Below are 21,396 nucleotides of genomic sequence, written 5' to 3'. Positions count from 1 at the left end.
AATAGTCTTTTTACTTGCCCCTCGGGGTATCATTCCAGTGTTTTCTGTTGTAACTTTTTTGTGATCATATTCAAATACAGCACTGTTGTTACAGGCATTCTCCGTATTCCTTTCTCTTTCTTTTCCATCCCACTTTCTTTCTTTCTTTCCTTCTTTCCTTTTTCTTTCTTTCCTTTCTCTCTCTCTCTCCTTCCTCTTCCTTCCTTCCTTCCTTCCTTCCTTTCTTTCTTTCTTTCTTTTTCTTTCTTTCTTTGTCAAACTAAATCTGTTGTCTATAACTAAACCAGCAAGCATATAACCTGTGCCTGCCAAAAGTCCTAAAACTTCCAGTGAAATAATGCTTTCTCCAGATAGGTTGCCAGAGACAGTTCATGCAGTAAAGAGTAGCATGGCCTCCCTCCAGGCCTGCTGGAGCTCCCACACAATTCTAAGTTCAAGTCTCCATCTATGTCACTGAGGATGCTTTTGCACCAGCTCAGGAAGATCATTCCACACCCAGCCTGACCCTCATGTTATAAAGAGGGTCTCTTTTTATAAAAAATGACATATACATTGATTTCACCTTCTTACAAAGTGGAAACCTCTCAACCAATGCAATAACTCAAAAATGACAATTTACTATGAGTTGGGGGCACTCAGGAGGTAGGATGATATAGAGGGGGAAATGTTGGACTTGGAGACAGGGGACCTGGGTTTGAATCTCAGCTGCTTGTGTGACCTTGGGCATATCACTTAACCTGTCTACCCTTTAGTTTCTTCTTCTGTAAGAGAAGGGTGTTAGAAGGCTTTTGAGATCCTTTTTAGCTCTAAATCTATGAGCCTACAATCCTAGTGCAGTGGTTAATATAACTAGGTCATAGGCTTTTAAGATATACCAGAAAAATAAGATTAGTTGAAAATATTTTCAATGACAATAAAGACATATAGCTGTACCTGTCCTTTGAGGGTACTGCCTTCCATTCAATGATAACATTCTCACACTTGGTCAAATGAACATCCCAGTGACTCTGAACTCCTGTAGATTATCATCCAAACCACATTCCACACACCCTGTCTTCCAATTCCTCATTCCCATCCCCCTCAACCTTTCTACCACAAAGTTTCATTCTAACTCCACCTAGTCCTTCCACTGTGCCCTCTGGAATGCCTGTTTCATTAGCAACAAACTTCCCTTCATCTTAAATATGCTCTTTTCCCATTCCCGTCTACTAGCTCTTACTGAAACTTGCCTTTCCCAATGACATATCCTCCCTAGTTATTCTTTCCATTATTGGTTGCACCTTCACTCATTCTCCTCAACTCACTGATTGAGACAGGAGTTGGAATACTCCTTCTTCCTCATTGTTACATTCAGGTTCTCCCCGTCCCTCCATTATTCAGTAACTTCTCTTCCTTTGAGGTTCCTGCTATTCATATCTACCACCCAATAAAAATCCTGGTTATTGTTGTCTACAGATCTTTCCCCAACCTTCCTTCCTCAATCCATAACTTACAATTTTTCTTTCCTCTCCAACTCCTGCTTTAATACTAGGGGACTTCAGTATATATATTGATTCTCCCTCTAATACACTAATGAATCAGTTCCTCAATTGACTTACCTCCCAAGAGCTAGTCCTCCACTCCACAAAGATGGTCATACTCTTGACCTTGCCATCACCCACAAATGTACCACCCCCATGCCCAAGAATTCTGAAATTCTCTTATTCAACCATAATCTATTGGCTTTTCACCTCTCCCTCTGCCTTCCCTTATATAACTCTACTCTTTATGACCTCCAGTCCCTTGACTCCCCAATTCTCTCCCAGGCCATCTCTTCTGCACTAGCCACTCTCTCTTCTTCTCCCCATCATGACTCCTTGTTGAACCAATTCATCTCTATACTGTCCTCTTCTCTTGAATCATTACTCCCCTTATCACCAATTACAGCCAGCTGAGCCTCAGTCTTGGATCACTCCCATTTCTTGCCCTTGCTTCCTACACACAATCTGATAAGGAAAGATGGAGAAAATCACACAACAGTTCTAACTTGGACCACTGCAAATTTGTTCCATAACCTCAACTGGGCCCTCACTACTGCTAGGAAATTCTACTATATGCCTCTTATCAACTAACTGTCCCACTTTCCACAGTGGCTTTTTCAAACCTTTTCATCCCTCCTCAAACCTTCCCAATGCTCTCCCTCTCCAACTTTCAGCTGAGAACCTTGTTTCATATTTCACAGAAAAAAAGTGACACCATTCACCAGGAACTCCCTTTTCTCCCCTCTTATCAGGTGCCTTCTGCCACATTGTCTTCCTTCACCACTGTTTTACTAATGAAGTGGCCTTACACATTACCAAGGTTAACTCCTCTATTTAAGTGATCCTATTCCATACCATCTCCTCCAACAGATTGTCCCCTCTTCCATCCCCACTCTTTCACTGATTTTCAATCTCTCCCTCTCTATTGGCTCATTTCCTACTGCCTACAAACATGCCCATATCTCCTGTGTCCTGAAAAAAAACCCTGACTTTGTCTTTCCATCCTTGTTAATTATCATCCTATATCTCTCTTGCCTTTTGTAGCTAAACTCCTTGAAAAGGCCATTTATAATAGGTACCTCTACTTTGTCTCCTCTCTTCTTGACCCCTTATAATCTGGCTTCCCACCATATCATTCTACTGAAACTTCTCCCTGGAAAGTTGGTAATGACCCCTTAGTTGTCAGATACAATGGCCTTTTCTCAGTTCTCATTCTTCTTGACTTCTCTACAGCCTGTGTCACTATTAATCATGTTCTCCTCCTAGATACTTTCTTCTCTCTGAGTTTTTGGGACTCAATTCTCTCTTGGTTTTCCTGCTATCTGATTGCTCTTTCTCTGTTTTCTTGTTTGGATCTTCCTCCAGATTACACCCCCTCAGGGCTCCATACTGGGCCTTCTCCTGTTGACATACTACTTCACTTGGTCATCCCATCAGCTGCCATGGACTTAATTACCATCTCTATGCTGATGATTCTCAAATTTATCTTTCCTATTCCAATCTCTCTGCTGATATCCAATATTGCATCTTCAGCTGTCTTTAGACATCTTGAATTACAAGTCCAGTAGACATCTTAAACTCAATACGTCCAAAAAAGAATTTATTATCTTTCCCCAAAACTATGCCCCCCTCCTACCTTCTCTATTACTGGAGAGGGCAACACTAGTCCCTCCTAGTCCCTCAGGCTCACAACCTACAAGATATCCTGGATTATTCACTATCTTTCATGTTCCCCTGCCCCCATACCCAAGCTATTGCCAATACCTGCCAATTTCACCTTTGTAACACTTTTCAAATACGCCCCCTTCTGTCCTCCGATGCTATGTTACAGACCCTCATTACTTCATGCCTGGATTACTGCAGTAGCCAGCTGGTGGCTGGCTGATTCATCCTCTACTCATCCACTAAAGCAGTTGTCCTCAAATGCAGATCTAAACGTGTCACACACTTCCACCCCCCACTCAATAAACTCCCGTGGCTTCCAGGAGCAAATACAAATGTTCTGTTTGGCATTCAAAGTCCTAGTCCTGGTGGCAGGAAGTCCTGAGTTCAAACGCAGTCTCAAACATTTCCTAGATGTGGGACTCTGGACAAATAGCTTAACCTCTGTTTGTTTCAGTTCCCTTCTCTGTAAAAGGAGGATAATAACAGCACCTACCTCCCAGGGCTGTTCTGAGGATCAAATGAGATAACATTTGTAAAGCACTTTGCAACTTAAATTGTTTCATAAATGCTAGCTCTTTAATTATAAATGACATGAATAAAGAGGTCTCTGAAGAACAATTGCAAACTTAATAACCATTTGAAAGATTACTCCAAATCAAAACAACCTTAAGGTTTTATCTTATGCCCAGAAGATTGGCATCAATACAATTTTGAAGATATTTAAATTAAAAATAACAATGCCTTATTGTGTGTTGGTAAATGTTTAACAACCTGCTCTGGGGAGAGGGAAGAATATATACCAGACATCCTTTTAAGTTTAACCTGCATTCTTACCATCCTTTCCAGCACTTCCTTAAGTCTAGACAATCAACCAAGCAATAAATCAAACCCTAACTGCAGCATTTGCTGATTTCCCAAGTCCAAATGCTCGTTAATAATTTAGCAATCAGTTATCTGGAATTCAGAGGAGCTGGCTCAAACCGGTCCCTCTTCCCCATCCCCTCCCCCACAATTGAGAGGTGGCAGTGAATCAGTGGAACAGTGACTGAGGCAGGGGAGAGGGTCAGGAAATTCTGCTGCTGACTTTGACAACTATTAACTGACCATGCAAGTCGCTTCATTTCTGTTTTTAATCTATGCATTTGTAACTTCTGCTGATTCTAAGGATTATTCTTTCTTGCTAAGACCAATATACTTAAGAGAAAGTGGAATCCTGGGTAGGCTGCCTTGCGATGATAGTGACGCACACAAGAAAAAAGAAAACCAAACTCCCATATAAAGCATTCTAAACTCAGCCAAACGAACATCATCCCAATAGAGGGAGGCTCTAAGTCACAGCAGTAGTGTTTCCAGGCCTGACCCCTTCTCTCAGGAATGATTACAATGTGACTGCGAATTCTGAATGAGTACAGAGCGTGCAGAGAATTCCTTATCTCTTCTGTCAGTTTGTCAGTCTCTTCCTGAGACGATGGCAGGGACATGCTTGTTAAAGCCTGTGTTGAGCTGAGCTTGCTTGAGGGGTGACATGGTGTGTCATTGCTTTATTTTATATCTTTGCTCTGCCCCTCATTCAGGCAGAAAGCATTGAGCTGCTATTTGGGCAACATTCTGTCCACCAACAGAAATGCAAATGCATTTTTATCCAAATGCAACTGCCTTGAATCCCAGGTTGCACTTATATTTATTTGTAAATTTGTTATTTTTTAATATAGGTAGATATACTCCTCTCTCCTGTTAAAATATAAACATTTTTGAGGGCAAGAATTATTTCACTTTTGTCCTCAAATCCCAACACCTAGCTCAGTACCTAGCATGTAGAAATGTTTAATAAATGCTGTTGGTTGATTTGAACCAAAGGTTCAGGGTGTTTGTGGCCAGGGTACCCAGTAAGTTAATGCCTGACTACCTGTTTGGAGTATGATTTGAGGGACTTTTGAGGGGCCACCTCAGGTGGGGGTCAAGAAAGGAATTCCTGGGGGGTGGTCTGCCACTCCACCCCAAAGTCTTTCAGTCATTGACTGTCATAGGCCCTAAAATCCTACTGTTTGAAATTCATTCATTCCTTTCAGTCCTAAAAACTTTTTTAATCTTTGGGCATTTGTAATGGAATGCAAATATCCCTTAGGGTTGGGGTGGGGTGGATAACCCCCATTGGCCAGTTTTCTGTAGGGATTAGTTTGAAAGTAAACTTTGGTCAGAGTGGGAGAAAAATAGAATTTTGGGAGTGGGGAGAAAGGAGGAGGCAAGGAGGGCGCTAAAAGTTGCGATCGAAACAAAGATGGCCAGCTGCCTAATTTTATGTCTAGCCAGTCATATAACGCTGTGCGGCCCAGAGCTTCGATGAAGCCTGATTTACTAAGTAGTGAAAGCCCTCTGGCCTTGGAGTCTGAGGACCTGTGCTCCAATCCTGCCCTTTGCTAGCTTTACGATCTTAGACAAGTCACTGAACCTCTCTGAACCTTCCTTATCTGAAAAATAGGAAAACTAATGTGGGAAACAAGGAAGCTCTATTTCCACAGTTCCAGGAGATCAGGGTTGTGACCTAGTACGGTCATGTGAAGGTCAGAAACTAATGTGCAGATTTAATGAACGGTCTGAGGGAAAGCCTAGCGGAGAGGAGAACATGAAGTCACACGGGCAGGGGACGGTGTCAAGGGAAACATTCTAAGGAGCTTCCATTTTTCTGAACATGTTGTAGTCATCCTATAACCTCACTGGGGAGGCTACCCTTCCATTCAGGGGGGATGCACATAAAGATTCATAAAAGCTTTCCTGATTTCATAACAGCTGTCCTTCTTTGTTTCTCACAGTTGGGGGCTTGTTAGAAGGGCTCATTTCTCACACTAATATTTGCATTGACTACCTCACAGGATTATTGTGAGGGTCCAGTGAAGTCATATACATATATACATATACACATACATATGTATGTATGTATATGTATATATACAATATATGTATATATACACATATGCACACATATGTGTGTATATGTATATGTACACACATATGTATGTGTGTATATATTATGTGTGTGTATATATCGTGTGTATGTGTGTGTATATATATACATATATATATATATACACATATATTATCTCATTGGGCCTCAATTTGCTCATGTAAAATATGGGGAGAGTACTAAGTGCAGGTCTAATCATGTCACATACCCCAACCCAGCTCAATAAATTCCAGATGCTCCCTATTACCTCCAGGATCAAATATAAAATCCTCTTTGGCATTTAAAGGCCATCACAACTTGTAATACCACCCATAGACCCAGACAAATAGGAACCCTACCCTTGGGCCTTGTCTTTGGAAAACCTCACTTTTCCTAGACACAAAAAAATTATAAAGATAAAATGAAATGTGCAGAATAAAATGAAATTAATTATGAATAACCTACACAAATAAATGAATTCATATGAGATAGACTCTCTGGGATATGGGAATATATTATATTAACAGAGCTCCAATCTACAATAGTTTTTTATTCATACTGTTTTACTCTTGAGAGAAAAGGCCAATATTTTCAAGGGTTGTTTTTTTTTGTAATATGAATTATTGGGGATTGATAGCAGACTGTTTCACGTATTTTAACTTGTGGGTACTGGCTACCAAATGGAGTTTTCAAAAAAAGTGCCCCCCCTCTGCCCCCACTGGCCATGATAAATGAAGCTTTGGATATTTGTGCTGTGTTGAGAGACTTAAGGCAGTACAGAAGGGAGCTGAGCCTTTTTCCTGGAACATTTTCCTGGAACATTTGACAAGTAGTGTTGTAAATAGAAGCAAGGATGATAGTTGGGGGGACTGCTCTTTAATCATAAATAGTTGTGTACTCACAAGCTGTACCACGTTGTAAGAAGTAGCTCTCCTCATGGAGTACAAAAATAATCCAAATTTAGACAATCATTTTGCCTCAATAGCTCTCATTGTTTTAAATCACAATACTGCCCAACAGCAAGAAAGAGAAATCCCATTTAAAGCTAGGGTAGACACTATAAAATGTTTGAGAGTCTATCTGCCAAAACAAATCCAGGGACTATATGAACGCAATTACAAAATACTTTTCGCACAAATAAAGTCAGATCTAAGTAAGTGGAAAAACATCAGTTGCTCATGGGCTGAGCCAATATAATAAAAATGACAATTCTACCTAAATTAATTGACTTATTCGGTGCCATACCAATCAAACTACCAGATAATTATTTTCTAGAGCTAGGAAAAATAATATCAAAATTCATCTGGGAGAGCAAAAAGTCCTTTTAGAGAAAGAACTATAGAATTGGATCACAGAATGAAGCAGATCATTTTCTTTTGTATTATATTTTCTTTTGTTTTATGATTTCTCCCATTCATTTTAATTCTTCTATGCAACATGACTAAGGGCAAAATATATTTAATAGGAATGTATGTGTAGAACCTATATAAGACTGCATACTGAATCAGGGAGGGAGTAAGGAAGGAGAAGGTAAGGAGGGGGAGGGAGGGGAAAAACCTAAGATATATGGAAGTGATTGTAGAGCACTGAAAGTAAATAAAATAATTTTTTTATGAAAAGGTAGATGTAATTATTCTATATCTTCATTGATAAATCGGTATACCTCACATGGGCCCATTAATTTTTAAATACATGTTAAATCATGCATTTTAGATAAGGTAGCTAGGTGGTGCAGTGGATAGAGCACTGGGCCTGAATTCAGGCAGACCTGAGTTCAAATTTGACCCCAGACACTTATAAGCTGTGAGATACAGGGCAAGTTATGTAATCTCTGTTTGCCTCAGTTTCCTTATCTGTAAAATAGCACCTACCTCCCAACTCTTAACATAGTGCCTTATTCCCTTATATACCTATAAGATATATAGATATGAACACACACAGAAAGATCCATACCCATATGTATAGAAATATGTGTGTATATATATATGTATATATATGTGTATATATATATATATATATAAAAATTCTTTATGTATTACTTCCCCTATTAAAATGTGAGCTCTTTGAGGTCAGGGGCTCTGTTTTTTGCCTTTCTTTGTATCCCTAGAACTTAGCATAGTGCCCTGCACACAGTAAGTGCTTAATAAATGCTTATTGCCTGACTACTTGCAGTATCTACCTCATCTGTTGTTGTGAGGATCAAATACAGTCAATAATGTTTGTAAACACCTTAACCCACAGTTCAAAGTCCATTTGCATAAGTCTCTCCTCATTGGTGAAGATTGATGACCCAATGCTCTGTGCCTTTATGAGGAGCAGAGAGAAGAAAAATCCTGGTTTTCTGCCTTCTGACTTTGAGAGAGAAGAAAATGGTTTCCAACTCTTCTTCAGGTGCCAGAAGGGAGAGACCTATGTTAGGAAGAAGCCAGGACCATCCTCTACGTTTCAACTTCTTCTCAGAGTCTTTCTCTCCGTTCTTGACCTGAACATAATCTGGACCCCAATATCTAACTCTTAAAGCTGGAAATCAAGATCACTTTTCTCTCTAGTTCTAGCCGGCTATTGAAGAAGGATGGGAATAATCATTTATATAGCACCAACTGTGTACCAAGCATTGTGCTAAGAAATTTTTACAAATATTATCTAGGGATAATCCTGCAAGGTTGGTTTTTATGCTCACTTTACAGTGACAGAAACTAAGACAGAAACATTCATTAGTGACATGACTTGCGTAGGAGCACAGAACTGTCTAAGGCTGGATTTGAATTCAGATCATGACTCCAGCCTGAACACTCCATCTGCTATACCCCCAACTTTAAGTCAAGGGTTACATCGCTTTGTAACATAAAATTCTACATAAATGTGGAATTAAAATATTGTTTTGATGGCATCAGTAATAGCAGCAACAACAAAAAAAGTGGAATTTAAAAGCACCGAAACCTTGTATTAAGAAAACAGTGTAGTGGAATGAAGATTCATTTGGGAATTAGTTGGTACAGATTGCTGGAGTGGTCTTCCTCATAAAGCCAGGGAAGTCTCCCTGAGGCCTGGCTTCTTGCTCTCCCCACCTCTTTGGAAAGGGGATGCCCCCTCACTCTGAGCTTTCAGGTCAGGTCTGGAAATGGTTTTCAATAGCTGTCAGGGCCAGCCCACAGACATTCTACTTATCCCACAAGATCTGAGCTGGCCCTTTCCTGCCTGCCACAAATACTCTGAGACCTCCCTAGACACAGAGATTCCCATGAAAACCAGACAGGAACTTCTGAGAGGAGTGGCTGAGTTAATCCATTCTTTTTTAGGCCCAAGAATATAATAAGTTTTGTTTTTGTTGAGATGTGTGATTTCATCAGTGTAGGGAACTCCATACAATGCAATTCCTCCTTCCAGAAGAGAGCAGCAACTGTTCTTCCATTTAAAGTATTAGAAGGGTTCTTGGGGGGGATCAATATTAAGTGACTTGCTCAAGATAATATAGTCAGCATTTGTTAAAGACAGGACTTGAATCCAAGACATCTTGACTCTGAGGCCAGTTCTCCCTCCTCTATACCATGCTTCTTCTCATTAAGAAAAATAATCTCAGGGCAGCTAGCTAGCTGGTATAGTGGATAGAGCACAGGCCCCAGAGTCAGAAGAACCTGAGTTCAAATCTGACCTCAGACACTTACTCACTGTGTGACCCTGGGCAAGTCAGTTAACCTCAATTGCATCTCAAATAGAAACAATAATCTCTTATATAAATGGTATGGTACAAAGAATACTCCCTGGGTCTAGTGTTAGAGGACTTGGCTTCAAATGTGGTTCCTAGAGCTGACTGCCTGTATGGCTTTAGGTTCATCTCACCTTCTTCACTTCCTGTCAAATGAGGAGGGTTGGAGTCCATGATGTCTGAGGTCTCTTCCAGCTCTAAATGATGATCCTGAGATCGTATGATCACTTACATGTGCAAAGTTCTTTGCTGTTACAAAGCACTTAAGAAACAAGCTCTTTAAAACTGCCCCATTTGGTAGTTAGTCCAGGTTTTATTGTCCCTATTTTACAGATGAGACAACTGAGGTTCAGAAAGGTCAAAAATTTGCCAAGGGTCACACAACAAATAAGTAGCAAAGCTAGCCTGGAATTCAGGTCTTCTCACGCCAAGTCAGCAGGGTTTCTGTTTTATTGTCCTGACTTGACATTTTCAGATTTCACAATCTCAGAGAGGCACAATGGGCCTCATTGGTTATCTAATCCAATCCATGCCAGGCTGGCAATCCCTCTGTAACATCCTTGGCAAAAAGACATCCAAGCTCTACTAAGAGATGGGAACCCACAATGTTGATTTACAAAGCAGAAAGAACCAATAGGAGTTGGAGCTCCATTGGAGTAGTAGGACAAAAGGGCAGCTGAATGGCACAATGGATAGAGTGCCCAGCCTAGAGTTAGGAAGACTCATCTTCCTAAGTTAACATCTGGCCTCAGACACTTACTAGTTGTGTGACCCTGAGCAAGTCAGTTCTCCCCATCTGTAAAATGAGCTGGAGAAGGAATCATCAAACCACTGTAGTATTTTTGCCAAGAAAACCTCAGATGGGGTCACAAAGAGACAGACACAACTCCACAACAACAAACAGAAAAAAGAGAGCTCTTAAATCACCTGTACTGGGCTATCTTTCCTATGAACTTAGCACATTCTGACTTGCTTATTTTGGTTTTTTGAGCCCCTACTAGATTGTCAACTCCTTGAAGACAAGAACTGTGTTGTTTTTCATTTCCCAAGTGCCTGGTGCTTTGCACATGGTAAGTACTTAATGATGGTGCTATTGATAATGGTGATGCTGTTGAATATAATCCATTCCCAAGGCAGGGACTGGTTTGGTTTGGTTTTGTCTCTGCATTTGTAGTGCCTAACACAGGGTCTTGCCTTTATTTAGTAGGCAATTAAAAAATGCTTGTCAAATTGAATTTGACAATGTGAATGCAGAGGAAAAAATGGTTGTGAAGGAGTGGAAACATGGTGTAGAGTAGGAATGGGAAACTTGTGGCCTCTAGGCCACATGTGACCCTCAAGGTCCTCAAGTGCAGCCTTTCAACTGACTCAGAAGTTTGGATTCAATCAAAGGACCACACTTGAGGACCTAGAGGCCGCAAGTTCTCTACCGCTGGAGACAATTTGAGTCAAGCTCTTTGGAGATGAACCATCTCCATCAGGGATTCTTAATCTTTTTTATGTCATGGACCCCTTAAGTAGCCTGATGAAGACTGCAGACTAAATCTCAGGATAATGTTTTTAATGGTATGAAATAAAATATATGAATGGCAAAGGAAACCAATTATATCGAAAGAGAAGTGTACTTTTTCTCATCTACATTCATGGATCCCAGATTTAGAAGCCTTATTCCAGAGGAGTTTGGGAGCTGACATAAATATATCAAATATATCAACCTTCAGAAGAAAAGAGAAAAAGTCTATTCACTGGTCATTCTTCTTTGCCTTCTCTGAGACCATAAAAAACCCAAGTGTTTCTGTACCCCTCTCCTTGTTTGGAGCAAGGTTACTTTGCTCTTTAGTGGTGAAAAACCACAGCAGGAAGACCTCTGGATGGAGCTACGAGGCTCGATGTTTAGTCCCATTTCCGGTGGGGACACTCAGACTTATTACGTATGTGACTTTCAGGAGGTTTCTTAATGCTCAGAGCATCTGTTCCCTCTTCTGTAAAATAGTCTTAATGTTTGTGGTACTAATGGTATTAATAATGTTTTTGTGGTACTCTAAAAAAACCTTAGAAAGTAAAACGTCCATGAATAGACCAAGCTGAGTTCCTGTATCTGTCATTTACTAACTGTAACCCTGGGCAAATCACTTAACCTCTCTGGGCCTCAGTTTCCTCATCTATGAAGAAGAAGGGTTGACTCAGTGACCTTGAAGATTCCTTACATCTCAAAATCTATCGTGTTTTTCTTCCCAAGCTCCTCCATCACCATCAGGCAGGAGATAATTAAAACTCCATTTTAATTCAATAACATATTCTATTTGCATGGGTACTTAATGGTTGACAAAGGATCACATGGCAAGTCAAGCAGTAGAGTCAGGATGAAAACTCATCTCTTCATTCCTCGTCCAGGCCACTTTCCATAACTGCCTTGCTATGTCTTTCTTTTGGGCTGCCAGATTAATGTTTCTAAGGTACAGCTCCAGTTGTATTTCCACAGGAAGCATCAGGGCAGTTCAGCTGTGGGGATGGGAAGAAGGCAGCTGTGACCAATAACTGTGGATGGTGCCCTAGTCCTGTAACGATGGGCTGCTTGTAGCTGCTGTTCTGTGCTCACTTATTATACTTCTGTGGCAGAGATGGAAACTTCCTGGCAGAAGAGTTTGCCTGGGGATTAGGGGTGTGAGGAATTGGTGTCTCTTGTTCTCATTCACTATTTTGTAACTTTTCTCTGTGTTCCCCTGTTGTGTAAATCCTTGCAGATGTTTTGAATGTCCATCTAAGCTGTGAGCTGCCTGAAGTCTGAGGCAGAGACAACAATAAAGTATTTTGTAGTAATGACCCTATGACTCAGTCATCAATAGTCTTTGATAACAACTCTTGCGATAGGAAAGACAACATCCTCATCTCTGTTAAACAGAAGTACTGGGGACGCTCTCAGCTTTCTGTGGTTCCAAAAAAGTAGAAAATCTTCTATCTCCCAACTTTACCTTTCTCTGGGTGACTATATAAATGCATTAGTGGGAAGAGATTTGTGAGGCGGAAAGTCTAATCCTGATATTTTACAGATGGGGAAACTGAGATTGGGAGAAATTAAATACCTGACTGGCATTCCACAGCTAGTAAATGTCTGAGGGATTCAAACTCAGGCATTCCTTCTTCCAAGCTCCACACCCTATCCAATATGCCACCTAGCTGCCTAAAGGGTGAAAGTTAGTATGGGCTTGCTCGGTCAAGTTAATTTTGAGCTCCCTTCCTCCTGGCAAAACCCTGCCTTCTTTCTTGGCCTTGTTAAATTCCACTGAGCCCTAGTAATGTGACCTTGGCATTATGGAAACTCCTCTCAAAAGAGGAAACAGAACATGTTCAACTGTATGTAGTGTTTCACTCAGCATAAGAAAATAAAAGCAGTATAATATGTAATTAAATAATACCATGTATGCACATAATTCCAGCTTTTCCAGACCCAGGAAGCTCATAGGCTCCTTTGAACTCAGGAATTCAAAGGTGGACACAGTTTGGTTTGTCTCATTTACTGTGGTCACTCCTCCTGCCAAAGGGCAAAGAAGGATGGAAAATATGAACAGGTGGCCGACTCATATGTTCAGAAGAGCCAGTCACTAGGCTAGATGAAAAGTTCAGGAACTCTGGATACAGTTCTCAGCTCCTGTTCAAAATATGGGGCAAGAACTCAAGATCTGCATTAGACAAATTCCTATACCCAATGTTTTTTTTCTGTTTCATGTCCTATATAGGCTTGCAAAGACCTAAAATTGCTTGTTACAATGACTGATCCCACTTTCAAGGATCAGGAAATGGATCCGAGGGAGTAGATTCCATGTCAGGACCCAGCAAGGAGAGCCTGTTACTACTTCACCCTAGTGTCTCTCTGATCTTGAGTTCTTCAGTGCTCAGAGACATGGGAAATTCAAAACACAGGGTGGGTTCAGGAGGAAAGGATAATGAATTTTATTTTGGAAATGTCGAGTCAGGGATGCTTGCAATCTGAAATGCCCAGTAAACATCTAGTGATGTAAGACTAGGAGCCAGGAGAGAGACTAGGGATAGATCTATACATCTGGGAGCTGTGAGCACAGATATGAATATTAAATGAATGGGAAATTATGAGGTTCCCAAGAAAGAAAAGAGAAGATAAAACCTTGGGATACATCCAAAGTTAGAGGGAGGGATAGGGATGATGAACCAGCAAAACAAACTAAGAAGGAACAGATAAATAGAAAGAAAACCAAGAGAGAATGGAGTCATAAAATCCTAGGAAGGAAACAGTGTCTTGGAAGAGCAAATGGTGGTGTCAAATGCTGGAGAGAAGTTGAAAAGGATGAGAATTGAGAAAAAGTCATAGGATTTTTCTTTGGTGTGCAATCTGATATAGGTTATATTTGTATAATGATATTAAACATATTTCCCCATTAGTCGTGTTGTAAAGAAAAATTAGAACCAAAGGGAAAAGCCATGAGAAAGAAGAAACAAAGGGATGGAGAGAGAAAGAGAATGGTATGCCTTGATCTGCATTCAAACTCCATAGTTCTTTCTCTGGATGTGGACAACATTGTCCATCATGTGTCTTTTGGAATTGTCTTAGATCTTTGCATTGCTGAGAAGAGCTAAGTCTATCAAAGTTGATCATCACACAATGTTCTGTTGCTATGTACAATGTTCTCCTGGTTCTGCTCACTTTACTCAGCATCAGTTCATGTAAATTTTTCCAGGTTTTCTGAAGTCTGCTCATCAATTCTTATGGAACTATAGTATTCCATTATATTCATATACCACAATTTGTTCAGTCATTCCCCAGTTGATGGACATCCCCTCAATTTCCCATTTTTGACCACCACAAAAAAAGCTGCTATAAATAATTTTGTACATGTGGGTCCTTTTCCCATTTTTATGATTTTTTTGGGATATAGACCTAGAAGTGGTATTGCTCGGTCAAAGGGTATGCACAGTATTATAGCCCTTTGGACATAGTTCCAAGTTGCTCTCCAGAATGGTTGGATCAGTTTACAACTCCACCAACAATGCATTAGCATAAGATTTTTCAGTTAAGAAATTATTGATAGCTATGGAGAGCATGCCATTCTCCAGACCTATAATGCCTCCTTTCATCTTTATTTGTCATAATCCTATCCCACTTCTGGGCTCTACCACTTACTATCATTGTGACCTTGGGCAAATCCTTCAGTCTCAATGGGTTTGTTTCCTCAGAATGAAGGTATTGGGTTAGATGACCCATAAGGTCCTGTCCAGTTCCAAATCTATCTTATTACTTGTTGTGGTGGTTCATCCTTCATCCATGACATTAGGGAGGCAATGCCATGATTTGCAAGTGAATTGGATTTAAGTGAGAGAGTGTCTCACTTTCTTCTCTGGAGCTATCTGGGCCCAGTGGCAAAATACAGATCAGGGTAACTGGAGATGGTCTAGTCTTCAGGACTTATCTCAAGACTCAGGGAGGATGGGATAACCGTCTTGAAGAAGGGACAACTAGGTGGCACAGTGGATAGAGCACTGGGCTTGGACTGGGCAAGACTCATCTACCTGAGTTCAAACCTGGCCTCAACCACTTACTAACTGTGTAAGCCTGGGCAAGTCACTTAATCCTGTTTACCTCAATTTTCTCATCTGTGAAATGAGTTGGAGAAGAAACTGGCAAACCACTGCAGTATCTCTGACAAGAAAACCCCAAATGGAGTCACAGAGAGACTGGAAAGTGACTTGACAGCAACAAACAAACTATATAAGAAGAAGAATTAGATTTGCTCTGCTTGGACCCAAAGGATAGAACTAGGAGCATTGGATGGAAGGTGAGGAGAGAAAAAATTTAGTCTCAATGTGATGAAAAACTTCTCACCAAGCCATCTAAAAGTGGAATGGGCTACCTAACAAATTAATAGGTTCCCTCTCACTGGAGGTATTTGAGCAAAGACCATTTGTCAAGTACGAATCAGAGAGAAGTTCTTATTTAGTCATTTCTTAAAATAAGATAACCTAGAGGCAGCCAGTGGTGCAATGGTTAGAGATCTGGGGTTTGGAGTCAGAAAGATCTGAGTTCAAATCTAGCCTCAGATACTTACTAGCTGTGTGACTTTGGGCAAGTCACTTAACCTCAGTCTCTCCCTCAGTTTCCTCAACTGTAAAATGGGGAAAATAACAGCACCTACCTCTCAGAGCTGTTGTGAGGCTCAAATGAGCCTAGCATGTTGTAGTGTCATATAAATACTCCCTCTTTTCCCTCCAACTAGTAGATGTTACAGAAGGTCAAGTCTGAGGCTTGATATAAGGTAAAACTTCACAACATCGAGATATCTTCAAAGATGGAATGGGATGCTCAGATTAGGCACAGGGTTCTCCCATGGGAGGTTTTCTAGTAGAGGATGGATGAATTACCAGCCTGGGATGTTACAGAAGGGAGACTTTAGATAAGGAGTAGATTCAATGGCCTAGAAGATTCTTTCCAGCTCTGAGGTTCTGTGAGCTGCTCTAAGACATAGGATTATAGATGGAGACCTAGGATGGGTCTCAAAGGTCACATGGTACAACACTCTCATTTTATTGAGAACTCCAGAGCCCAAGGAAGTTGAGTGACTTGTGCAAGGTCACACAGGTAGGTTACATCAGAAGTGGGATTCAAACCCAGATCTTCTCAGTCCTGAGCCAGTGTACTCTTTCCAACTGATTCCCCTTAACTGAATGTGATCTTTCCCTCTTCAGAAGCCCCATAGTTTGTACTTCTCTTATGGCATTTTTCATATTCTATATTTTATTATAGTCCAGTGATATCAAATTCAAATTTGAAATGGGAGACCTACATAAGGATCCCTAGAGGCCATATATTGACTTGGTTTTAAATGTAATATTATCTATTTTTATTCCATGTTTATATATTTTTGTTAAATACTTCTCAATTATGTTTTAATCCAGTTTGAGCCTCACTTGGGAATGTTGTGAGCCTCATGTAGCCCATGGAGGGCCACATATTTGACACCTCTGTTATAGCTGTCTGGGCATTTGATTTATTTTTCTTACTTTATTGTAAGCTCCTTAAGGATAAGAACCACTTCTCATCCCCATCCATACCCTCAGTACCTACAACAGTGCTCTGTAAATTTTCTAGAAGGAATGAATGAATGTTCTTTTTTGCTCCTGAGACAGCCCTGCCTCAGAGAATGGAAAGGACTGAAGGGACAGATCCCTTTTCAAGAGAAAGAACCCATATCATCTGGCTCTTAAAACCATCCAACAGAAGTTGTTTTCTAATTTTGTCTTTGTATTAAGATGACAGATCTTCTCAGGAGAAAACCCATATCAACTGACTCTTAAAATCACCCAAGAGGAGGTGGATGTTGTTTTTGCCTTCCCAGTAAGATGTTTTCTTGGAGAAACAAGACTCTAAGGAGCAGAGAGGTCTCAATGACTCGTCCCTATGGTATTTGCGTGGCTGTATCTGGAAGGGTAAAAATACCAAGTGACCTCTCTGACATGATTTACAACCTCCCCCTTGTCATCCTATTAAAAGGACAAGAGCCTTTCTGCCATAAAGAGCAAGGACAACTTTGAGAGGCACCAAGTTCCAATCTAATGAAATAAGAATAAAATGTCTAGATGGGGGAGAAGGAGAAATTCTCATTAAAATATATAAAGACAACACAACACGCTTATGGAAGAATATGAATGGAGGCATTAACCCACCATCAAGGATTTCTTCTTAGCTTGTTTGCTTCTACTAGGTAAAGACAGTAGAAAACCCACTAGGTTTAAGTAGGAAGACGGGTTTGAGTCCTGACTTTGGCCCTGACTATCTTGTGTGACCTTGGACTTGTGTTTGCATTGAGCTAGGTGATCTTGAGGGTCACTTCCACATTTGCTCTTCTATGATCTTGTATGTTGTGTGTATATGCAGAGAAATGTGCTGTCACACATGTCAACAACACTGGGGCCAGGGCTAGGTGACCTCTATATAAGAATGATCACATTCTTATTCCTGACCCCCAAATAGAAGAACAGAGAAAAAAACTGAGATAACTGAGTTACTTATAACTCATGGGTTTATCCAAATGCCACACCCTGAATCACACAATATAAACTGATATTTAGAACACTGCTTGCTTGCTGTTTGTCCTTTGTTCTCGAAGAGGACAATGACATCAAGGAGGTGATGCTATGACATGCAAGTGAATTGATTACTAGGAGGGAGGGCTGTGCAAAGTCACCAGACTCACTTTCTCCTCTGGAGTCATTCAAACACTTCTCCATGCTCACTTCCACCACATAGTGTAGTGGTCTGCATGTAGTCAGTATATGTTAGTTGACTGACTGACTGAATGGATTTGTAGATGAATGAATGAGTGAATGAATGAATGGAGAGACTTCATCTTAAAAGACTCTCCTCCTCTGCATTACTTCAGGCCCACTCTTGTAGTTTTGCCTCTGCCCAACTTAATAGCTACCCTCTTCATATAAATATGGAATCCTCTCTGCAACATAGTTGTCATTTCCTTAATTGCCTCATCATTTAATTATTCAACTTGACTTTCCCAGTTCCATGGAGGAGCAGTCTGTCTTTTCATAATTCCCCAATTATCATCCCATCTCCTTTATTGGACTGTATCACCCAAGCTCTGTCTCTAGTTTCTGATTGAAAATGCCATTTTAGGGAGTCAAAAAACTTGGGTCTTGGCTCACAGCCTCTTAGGATGAGCAATACTGCAGCCACTTACCTTTCAAAATGATCAATTTCACACTCCAATGCTGCCTACCAGTCCCAGATACATATGGTAGGTGAGAGAAGGGATGGAAAAAAAAGGTGTGGGGGAAGTAGCCCAAGATGAGTCAACAGTGTGATGTGGCAGTCAAAAAGAAAAAAAAAAGAAGAATATAATGTGACTTCAGGCTTTACTAAGAGAGTACTAGTTTACTAGTTTCCAAGAATTAGGTGATGATGGTTAGTTCTGTTGTATTCTGCATGGTCATACCATGTTTAGAATGTTGTGTTGCATTTTGAGTGTCCCTTTTTGGGAAGGACATGGATAGGCTAGAGGATGTTCATGGATGGAAATCAGAATTATGAAGACCCTCAGTGTATTACAAATAAAGACTTGATTAAAGGAAGTGGGCATTCTTACCCTGCAGAAAACTCAATGGGGGGGTGGGGGGTGGGCAAGGTAGCTATCTTCCAGTATTTGAAGGGCTGTAGTTCTTCTGTTTAGTCCCAGTGAAACAAGCCAGAAGCAGTGAGTAGGAGCTGTGAAGAGACAAATTTAAGTTTGATTTTAAGAAAAATTCTGTAGTAATTACAGTTATTTTTTAAAAAATTGAATGGGTAGGCTAAAGAGATAGTGTGCCCCCCCCTCATTTGGGGAGGGTCTTTAAACATGAACAGAATACTTCTTGGCTATGTAGTAGTGGAAATTACTTTTTTCGTTATTATTTTTGAAGGGGGGCATTGTTTGTTTGTTTTTGAGAGGCAATAAGAGTTAAGCAACTTGCCCAGGGTCATATAGCTAGTAAGTGTCTGAGATCAAATTTGAACTCAGGTCTCATGACTCTAGGGTCTGTGCTCTATCCACTGCATCACCTTTTGGATAGTTCATCTTATTAGGAGGTTATTCTTGACATCAAGCTTAAATTTGCTTCTTTGCAGCTTTTGCCCACTATTCTTCACTTTGCTTTCAAGGGCCAAGAAGAATAAATCCAGCCCTCATTCAGGGAACAGTCCTTCACATACTTTAAGACCACCATCACGTTCCTCCTCAATCTTATCTCATCTAGGCTAACTATATCCAGAAAGGGAAGCATTGTTCAACTCTACTTGTGTTTTCTCTGTGAAGAAGAATAATTTTGAACTGAAAAGGATGGGGAAGGGGAACATAGAAGGAAGAAGTAGGAAGCTAGTAAGAGAATATTTAGTCCCAGTTAATGAAATCATATCTCTAGACCCAAATGAACTACATCTTCAGGTACCAAAAACTAATGATCTTCAAGAGCTACAGTGCTTGAAAAATTCATCATCCTGTGGTGAATGTAAGCCATTGTGGACCTCTCTGAAATTAGCCAGCCTGGTCCTCAAATGACAGAGGGATACTCCATCACCATGCCTCTGTGTAGGCTTTCCTAACTCAGTGGGACTGGATAGATCATTTTATTTTCTAAATAAATTAAGGACTTTAATTCCTAAAAATCAAACTTATCAAAAAAAAAAAAGCAGGCTTCTCTGATTGGTTAAAGAATTTGCTGTTACCAATGGTACTCAAGTAGAAACCAGATGATAACTTGTTATCAATGTAATAGAAGTAATTCATTCTTCAGATGGAAACTGGCTTGGATAATCTAAGTGGGCAGGGGAGCTTTCCATCTCTGTGATTTAATGATTTTATTATTTAGTTTTATTGTTACATTTAGAAATGTCCTTTGGTACTCATGATCATTTGTATGTGCTACCAAACTATGCTTTAAAATGATACATGATACAGAGCTATCAGTGATTGTTTTAATCATCTCCAACATGTTTCTCTTCATTCCATGTTTTTAAAATATCTGTCTTCTATAAATGATTTGAGTTTTGGGAGAAGTTGTTGGCTTTCTTTTTTCTGCTTTCTAAATATGTGCTACTGTTTCACTAGACGTTTTCTATTTTGAGTCTCAAGGCTACTTAGATGAGTCTATTTGCAACTTTGAAACTCTACTATGGCTTAATATAGCTTGTTCTCCTTCATCAGCATATGAAATACTTCTCTTTGGAAGAATTCCCAAAATGGCTTGTGGAGCCAGAACGAGTAAAGTCCCAAGCTGATTGGTTAACTATTTTAAAACTAATTAGAGCTGTGTGATTGAGAAAAAAGTAAGAAAGTCCATTAAAGCTGATGAAACTTCTCTGAATGACTGTCTGAAGAGTACATCAACATAGCCTTCCAAGGGTTCCAATGTGCCCTGACATGCCACATGTGAGAGGGAATATTTGTCTCGTGAGCAGGATCATTCACCCGCATGATGTAGATTCACTAAAAAACCCACATTTGCCTGTGGTACCTTGTTTTTTTAACAGTCACTGAGGTGTCTAATGCCCAGTGGATTGTGCTATCTCCATGGAGAACAAGGAAAGAGAGACAGAAGGTCTCTAGTGGAAGGAACTTCAACAGAAACCAATGGTTGAGACCCATCTCACACATAAAATCAAACATGTATCCACAGAGCAATGAAGTTGTTATAAATTATAATAATTCTTAGTCTAGCACAACCTGGGTGACACGATGGATAGTGGCCTGAGCTTGGAGTCAGAAAGATTTGAGTTTCAACCCAGCCGCAGATACGTATCAGCTCTGTGACCCTGGGAAAGTTGCTTAACCTCTGCCTGCCTCAGTTTCCTCATCTGCAAAATGAGGATAATAAGAGTACCTATTTCCCAGGGTTATTGTGAGAATCAAATGAGATTATGATTGTAGTACTTAGCACAGGGCCTTGGCACATAGAGCAAGCACCATATACATGTTAGCTATTGCTATTATTACATTATTTTTAAAAATCTTTGCCTCAGTTTCCTCATCTGTAAAATGGGGATAATAACA

The 21,396-nt window shown here is 40.2% G+C and overlaps 1 protein-coding gene across 4 annotated transcripts in view; it reads right to left on the bottom strand.

The window, feature by feature from the left end:
* The window catches only part of FZD4 (frizzled class receptor 4), a 183,882-nt gene that overhangs the window by 48,905 nt on the left and 113,581 nt on the right, over window positions 1-21,396 (bottom strand). Inside the window, exon 4 of one of the 4 annotated variants that reach the window (XM_072610610.1) lies at window positions 17,878-19,076. The exons of the other annotated variants lie outside the window; for them this stretch is intronic. Coding sequence (XP_072466711.1) covers window positions 19,001-19,076 — 76 coding nt within the window. The 3' untranslated portion in view covers window positions 17,878-19,000. Of the gene's footprint in view, window positions 1-17,877; window positions 19,077-21,396 lie in introns of those variants that run through there. 4 annotated transcript variants of the gene reach the window in all.

This window comes from Notamacropus eugenii, chromosome 5 (genome assembly GCF_028372415.1).
Source record: "Notamacropus eugenii isolate mMacEug1 chromosome 5, mMacEug1.pri_v2, whole genome shotgun sequence".
Taxonomy (NCBI): domain Eukaryota; kingdom Metazoa; phylum Chordata; class Mammalia; order Diprotodontia; family Macropodidae; genus Notamacropus; species Notamacropus eugenii.
The sequence above is the reverse complement of the archived record's forward strand: the minus strand, read 5'-3'. Positions and strand labels throughout refer to the sequence as shown.